The 7,778-nt window shown below is 46.3% G+C and overlaps 1 protein-coding gene across 1 annotated transcript in view; it reads left to right on the top strand.

The window, feature by feature from the left end:
* Window positions 1-432: 432 nt before the first annotated feature.
* Slc35e3 (solute carrier family 35, member E3) overlaps window positions 433-7,778 on the top strand; it is a gene marked incomplete at its 5' end in the record, with an annotated part of 15,220 nt that continues 7,874 nt past the window's right edge. The window contains 2 exon segments of the mRNA XM_013520900.1: window positions 433-543; window positions 4,133-4,291. Of these exon segments, the coding sequence (XP_013376354.1) occupies window positions 433-543; window positions 4,133-4,291 (270 nt within the window).

The raw sequence follows: 7,778 nt of genomic DNA on the forward strand, positions 1-7,778 counted from the left end.
GGGGGACCCGCGCGCGCGTGCAGGCGCGAACCTCAGCCTGAAAACCGCCCCCTCCGCGGAGGGCCCCTAGCCCGCCCGGGTTGCGCAGAGCTGTGCGCTTCCGGAGGACCGGGCGCCCTGAGGTGAAGCCGGCCCTGAGTACCTTGGTCCCTAACCTCTCAGTGCTTGTGCCGGTGCGCACGCCGGCCCGCGTGCAAACACGAGTGTTGGGGTCCTGTGCGTGCACAGCGCGTCAGCTCGTCGTTTCACCCTAGATTCACCCTAGTGAAGTCACGTTTCTCGTTTAGAGGGAGGGTTGATAAATGAGAAAGAAGCGCGGGCCCCTCGATTCCCGCTGCGTGACTGCGGTCAGGCGCGCCCCACGGAGCGCGGGAGTGCGGGCTGTGTGTCTCGAACGTGACCTCAACAGCGTTTGCCTCTCTTTCTTCACAGATCCCTATAACTTTAGGAGTAATCCTAAATTCTTACTACGACGTGAAGTTCAATTTCCTTGGAATGGTGTTTGCTGCTCTCGGTGTATTAGTTACGTCCCTCTATCAAGTGGTTGGTAATTTTCTTTTTCTTCATGTGCCTTTCCAGCAGGTGTCATAAATTCTGAAGCTGTCAGCCAAGGGTTAGAAAATGCAGGGTGGAGACAGTGGGCTCTCGGGAAGAGAGCATAATGCGTAAATTGTCTGGCTCCGGGTGAAGAGAGAGGAAGCAGACTTGGCTGTGTGATGCCCAGCAAGTGCTCCGTGTTTGTGAGTGTGTGACACCCCGCTTACCACACTGAGTTTGGCGTGAGCTGACATTACTCTCTGGGAAACCTTTACGGAACGAGTAATAAGACTTTCTGCTTTGTAAGTTCATTGGTTACGTTCATCCTTCACTCTTTGATTTTGGAGTTGCTGTGAAGGAGTGAGTACACTTCCAGGGCTTTGAACAGGAGAGAAAACTATGAGATTTAGAGATTTTTTTGCTTTAAAAAATACCCTGTGGGTACAGTTACCTATTTTTGAGGGGCTCTTTTTGAAACAGGGTTTCGCTATACAGTTCAGGCCAGGCTTGAGCTCACCTTGTAGCCCAGGCTGGCCTCAAACTGGCAATGATCTTCCTGCCTCAGCCTCCCAAGTGCTGGGCTTACAGGCATGTGCCACCACGCCTGGCTCTGTATTGGTTTTTAATAGTTTATATCAACAGAGTATTTTATAACAGTGGTTTGGTGGGCATGGTGGTGCATGCCTGTAATTGCAGCCTTCAGGAGGATAAGTAAGAGGTCAAGGCCATCCTGGGCTACATAGTGATTCCCTGTCTCAAAAAACCAAACCAAATAAAAAAAAAGGTATTTCACTTTTTTAAGCACAACAGTGCCTTGTCCGTTATAGCTGGCATTCATCAAAAATTTGTTCACGGGTTCACTTACTGCATTACCATAAAATCCCAATAAATAACGTTTTCTATTTCTTACACAGTGAGGAATAAATAACTTGATGCACTTTACAGGGAAACAATATTTTCTCTGTACGAAAACTTTGGTCTGGAAATTCTGAGTATGCCTGCATGGGGAATCAAAGCCAAAATTTGTAGTCCATTTTACACTGCATTAGTTTGCTGTAGTGAGGCTAGCCGGGAGTTCAGTAACCCAGCCCTCACATCGTAAACTGTGGCAGGGATCATTTCTGCAGAATTGTCAAAAATATATATATACAGTTGTGAATACATTTTTTTTGTATTCACAGAGCAGCTTTTGAAGGGTGAGAGCAACAGACTGAGCCCTCCCTCAGTCTGCTTACTTAGCTCTGTGATAATTTTTTGCTGTAGAGAATGATCTGAGAAGCTCAGTTTTGTGCTTAAAAAATCAAAAGTATTTGGATGCACTTTAGTGAGTTTAAATTTTATTACGAGGTACATTAAGTGAACGTTCCCTTTTATCATTTCTTATTTTATTTTATTTTTTGGTCTTTTTGAGTTCAGGCTGGCCTTGAGCTCTCTTTATAACCCAGGCTGGTCTCGAACTCACAACAGTCCTCCTGCCTTAGCCTCAGCCTCCGCCTCCTGAGTGCTGGGATTACGGGCACGTGCCATCATGCCCGGCCTATTTATCATTTCTGTTAAATGCATTTTTATGCCTAAGATGGGTTAAATGTGTACTAAACGCAAGAATTTTCCTTTGTCGAATGTTAGTCCCTTGTACTCCTTGTACATAACGTGTATTCACAGTACTCCCTGTGTCAATAGGATTATTTTTGTTCGTGGAAGTCTTGACATTACTGTAGCTCAGAATCAAAGGGTTCTTCATCCCTGAGGTAGATTTTGAAATGAGGCTGACCAAGCAGTGATTGTGGACGCACTAATAAACTAACGAGCAGACTCTGTCACCAGTGAGCAGTGGAAGCGCTCTGACACCAGCTAGACTCCCCAGAACTGCCTGTTAGCGCTGCATCTGCCTGAGGGGAACCGGTGCACTTTCCAGGCCGATTCTCGTACTGCTGGAGACACTGGAAGGAATTGAAAGAGGCGTCATCAGCGGTCAGCTTTAGTCGGAAAGACAGCTGACGCGTTCATTCAGCAGACCTCGTTTCTGCCTGACGCTCAGCCTTGGGGTAGATTCGTGAAAAGCGGCTGTGGTCGGGCATTGTCGAAGCAGGGGTCGCCAGCTCGTGGGCTCCGGATGTGACGGCAGTGCTGAGGGACCGAGGGGTGGATGGCAGTTCTGGGTCGGGGCGTTGGGGTAAAGGTAACACTTAACGTGGAGGGGTGCCCAGGACTTCGCTCAGCGTGCAGTGCCGCAGGCCTTTCCTTGCTCTCCGGAAATGCAGAGCATTTGAGAACTGGGTGTGTGTGTTTAGTGCCAGCGAGGCTCTGAGCCCCATCCCAGGCGTGGCAGAAAACCTCACAGAGGGGCTGGGGATTTAGCTCAGCGGCAAAAGCGCCTGCCTGGCAAGCGCAAGGTTGTGAGTTCGGTTCTCGGTACTGGAGAAAAACCAAAAAAAAAACAAAACAAAAAAACAAAAAAAAGAAAACCTCACAGAAAGGAGGCCAGGGCCGTGGACACCGCAGGACTGAGATGACCAGTCGGGAGGGCCTGTGGGCGTGGGAGGTGGTGGTGCGCTTTAGGAGAGCATGGGGCGGTGGGCGACAGCCAGGTGCCCAGCAGGGCCCGCCATTCCAGGGAGTGCTGCGGCAGAGGGTGGCCACCGCTGCCCAGTGGGGCTGGGAGAGGGTGGTGGGGAAAGGCGACCTAGAGGTGGTACCGGGACGCCCAGGCCGGAGGAAGGGGATGTGTAGGGGCTACTCAAAGGCACCTCTGTGCTTGCCAGATCTCGCGCCTCCTTTTCAGTCCTGTTTGTGAAGCGGTTTGAGGACTGGTGGGATTTGAGGTTTTGAGGTGTCCTTCTGCTGAATGGTACAGTGTTTTAGGATTTGCGATTACCCAGTGTACTTAGGTCTGTTGGTACTGGTTGGGGAAGACCACCCACAGGAAAGCCATCCACAGAGAGGAAAATTTCTTCTACCACTGACTAGGTTTCCTGAAGTGATGAAAAAGACCACATATCTTTCAAGCCACGGACATTGGCAGCCACCTGGAAATGACCAAAGTCAGTCTGCTAGTCCCTAACCTCCCTTATCACCCAGGCTTTCTTTTTTCTTTTTTGACCAGTTTTAGAAAAGCTGTACTTACGGCCGGGGATATAGCTCAGCAGCACAAGCACCTGCCTGGCAGGCGCGAGGTCCTGAGTTCGATTCCCGGTACAAAAAAAAAAAAAAACTAAAGAAAGACTGTACTTACGGTTCTCATCACCTACACTTCCATTCCTGCCTTAGATCTCTGATGAATATGGGCCCCTACAAGCATTTACCTTTCCCCGTTTGGTAGGGTCAGGAAGGGAGGATTTTCCCCCACTTCTGCAGAGCTGAGAAGTGGGGAAATAGAAAATCGATCATCAGAAATCGAATGTGTAAGCCTCCCCTCACCAAGGTGTTTAAAGAGTGTTCACAGATGTGACTGGTCTTTTGAGACCGTACGGAATGACGAGGCATGTCCTCTTCGCTGAGCTGTACCCTAGATTTCCGTCTGTGTGGTTTGGGTTGCATCTTCGATTATGTGGTGCTTTTCTTTAGTGTGTGACTTGTTTTGTTTCCTAATTTTCAGTGGGTAGGTGCCAAGCAGCATGAGCTGCAAGTAAACTCAATGCAGTTGCTGTACTACCAGGCTCCAATGTCGTCTGCCATGCTGCTGGTCGTTGTGCCCTTCTTTGAGCCAGTCTTTGGAGAGGGAGGAATATTTGGTCCCTGGTCAGTTTCTGCTGTGGTAAGTTCAATTATTTTGGTGCTTAAGAAACAGTGTAATGATAACCCTGCCAACATTAATTCAAGTTTTACTTTTTAGAATATACTATCTCAGATCTGTTCTCCCATTTAATCTTCTTAATCACGCTTCATGGAAGACAAGGTGAGGATTCTTTTTCAGATGAAGAAACAGGCACAGAGAGAGAGATTTTGGCCTGCCTGAGAGGCCAAACCAAGACTGTCGTTCAGATCTTCTGATGGCTGGTTACTGTTCTGAGCATGTCAGTCTATAGCCCACAAATAATTATGATGTTTAATTTTAATTTTTTATAATGAAAATGCAGGTTTATTAGCTTTGTCTTAATAAAAGTAATGTATGTTTATTGTATAGATTTTGAACATACATAAAAATATGAAGAAAGTGGAAGCCCCTTGGAATCCCTAAGATGCTTTACGATTTTGATGATAGATCTCTTTTTTTATATACACATAAATGTGCATACATGTATATGTGTGTAATTTTTTTTTTTTTTGCTGGTACCGGGAATTAAACTCACAACCTTGCGCTTGCCAGGCAGGCTCTTGTGCCACTGAGCTACATCCCCAGCCCTTAGGTGGTATTTTAATACTTCTTCAATTTCATTACCTGATATTAGATTATTTGGGATTTTTATATCTTCTTGGTTCAGCTTTGGTAGTTTGTCTGTATCTAGGAATCCCCATTTTTTCTGAATCTTCCAGTTTTATTAGAGTACGGATTCTCAGAGTAGTTACCAGTGATCTCAATTTGAGCTGAGTCTATTGCATTTTTCATTTCTAATTGCATGGATTTGGGTCTTCCTCATTTTGGTAAGACTGGCAAAGGTTTGTCAGTTTGTTTATTTTTTCAAAGAACCGACTCATTGATTCTACTGTTTTTTCTTTTAATATCAATTTCATTAATCTCTGCTGTACTCTGATCTTTTTAATTCCCTTCTTTGTACTAGTTTTGGATTTGGATTGTCCTTGTTTTTTAGAACCTGGAGGCACATCATCAGGTTATTTACTGTTTTTCTGGTGGGGGAATTCACTCCTATAAACTGTCCTCTTAGTACTGCTTTTATTGTTTCACATAGGTTCTGGTATGTCATGCCAGCATTATTGTTTGATTATGGTAACTGTTCTTTAATTTCTGTAATCTGCTGATTATTCAAGACGGTATCATTTAATTGCCATGTACTTGTGTAGTTTCTGTTACCAATGATTTCTTGTTTCCTTGCACTATATGCATGAGATAATTTTGATTGTTTTGCATTTGTATAAGCATACTGTATGGGCTAGTATGTGGTCTCCTTTGGAGAGAAAGTCACATGTGCTGCTAAGAAGGATTTATATTTTGTTGTTGGAGGGAACACTATCTATTAAATCCATTTGTTTGAAGATTTGGTTCAACTCTGGTATTTCTTCGTTGATTTTTACCTAGCTGATCTGTTCTTCTGTGACTGTGAGTTATTCAGTCTCTCGTTACAATTGTATTGGTGTTTGTCTGATTTTTTTAATGTCCAGTAGTGTTTGTTTTATGATGTTAGGTAGGTATGCCAGTATTTAGTGCATATATGTTTATAATTGTTATCTCTTCCTATTGAATCTCCTTTAACCTTTGTTTTTTCTGATCAGTTTTGGCTTGAAATCCACTTTGTCTGAAATTAGGACAGTTACTTGTGCATATTTCTGGTTTACTGTTGCGTGGAATATTGTTTTCTGTCCTTTGATTTTCAATCTGTGAGTTTCTTTTTTAACTGAGTTTCTTGTATGTACTACATCATTTTTTAAAAAACATTCATTCTGCCGATCCGTGTGTCTTGGTTGGGCAGCGGAGACCGTTCATTCTGAGGGTTGTTACTGAGAGGTGCGGACTTGCCCCTGTCATCGCCTGACCTTCCTGCTGGTGACTTCCTCGTGTGTGTTCTCTCCTGCTTAGCTGCTCTTCCCTCCGGTGTGCTCGTTCTTTCTCACTGGCCTGCTGCCTTCAGCGTGCTTTCTAGGGTACCCTTGAGAACTTTCTGTGATGCTGGTGTGGTTGTCGTGCGTTTCTTGAGGTGCTCCTTCTCATGGGAATACCTCGTTTCTTCATCAGTTTTGAAGGAAAGCTTTGTAGGTACGTAAGTCAGGATTGTAAGTTTTTTCTTTTAGGGCTTGAAATGCTTCACTCCAAGCCCTCCTGACCTTTAAGGTTTGCGTTGAGCAGTCTGCTGTAATTCTAATGGCTTTGCCTTTGTGTGAGGTTTGCTGCTTTCTCTACCAGCTTTCAAGATTCTGAGCCAGGCGTGGTAGCACACCGCTGCAATCCTAGTACTGGGGAGGCTGAGGCAGGAGGATCACTGTGAGGTTGAGGCCAGCCTGGGCTACCTAGTGAGTTTGAGGCCAGCCTGAACTGCATGGCAAGACCCTGTCTCAAGAAACCAAAAAACAAACAAAACAAAAAAATGTAGAGGGGATATAGATAGTCCATAATACCTTACGAGGAATTTTGCTGGCCTCAGTTTTACCATCTAGAATACAGTTGATGGGCCTGTCTTTTTATTGGCAATATTAACTTACCAAATGTTTTTGTAGCCCTTATTCTGCTCCCGACACTGTTCAAAGTACTTTGCAGATACTAACATCTTCAGCCCTCATTAACTTGGTGGGTTAGTGTAGCACAGAGAGTTCAGCGTCCGGCCCCGGATCGCACAGTAATAAACAGAGGCAGCGTTTGAGTCCACGCGTCCTGGCTCTGAAGCCCACGTCCCTCTCGGCCCTGCACCGTGCTGCGAGGGGGCCCAGGGCCTCGCGCGTGTCAGGCGGTGCCGAACCCCTGAGCTGCACCCCAGCGTCACTCTGGGATGGGCCTTGCTGTCGCCCGGGCTGCTGTCAGGTTCCTGAGCTCGGTCGGCCCTCCCTCCTCGACTGGAGCCGCCAGGCCACGCGAAGGCCACGCGAAGGCCACGCCGGGTGCTGTGCTGTGCAGCCCCTGAGGCCGACGGGTTTCACGTTCATCCACGCTGGCATACGCTTTCTACTAAAGTAGCGCTCGTTGCGCCGTCTCTGCACCCTCTCTCAAAAATATCGTCTCTTACTTTGCAGAAGTCCTAGCCTGTGCTCAGACGCCTGAAATGAGAAGGGCAGAGGCTTTTTGTGGTAGCTCCCTGACGGGGTTAAACAGTAGGAAGTCACGCAGGGTGGCGCATGCCTGAAATCCCAGCACTCAGGAGGCTTAATCGGGGATCAGAAATTAGAAGCAAGCCTGGGCCGCATAGCGGGACTATCAGAGAGAAACGCAGATAAATACACAGACACAGAGACAGACAGAGGCAGAGATCGGGGAGGAAGAAGGAAAGGAGACAGAAAGGCCTTTAAAAAGCTAATAGACTATCCTGCATATACATATATGCAAACTTTCTCCTTCTTTCCCTTCTCTTTTCCCATATCCCAGTTATCCTTTACCTATGAGTGCTTTCCTATCAATTCCCAATGTCTGTCATATCTCC

This window comes from Chinchilla lanigera, unplaced genomic scaffold, assembly GCF_000276665.1.
Source record: "Chinchilla lanigera isolate Chin_1 unplaced genomic scaffold, ChiLan1.0 scaffold00057, whole genome shotgun sequence".
In the NCBI taxonomy this organism is placed as follows: Eukaryota; Metazoa; Chordata; class Mammalia; order Rodentia; family Chinchillidae; genus Chinchilla; species Chinchilla lanigera.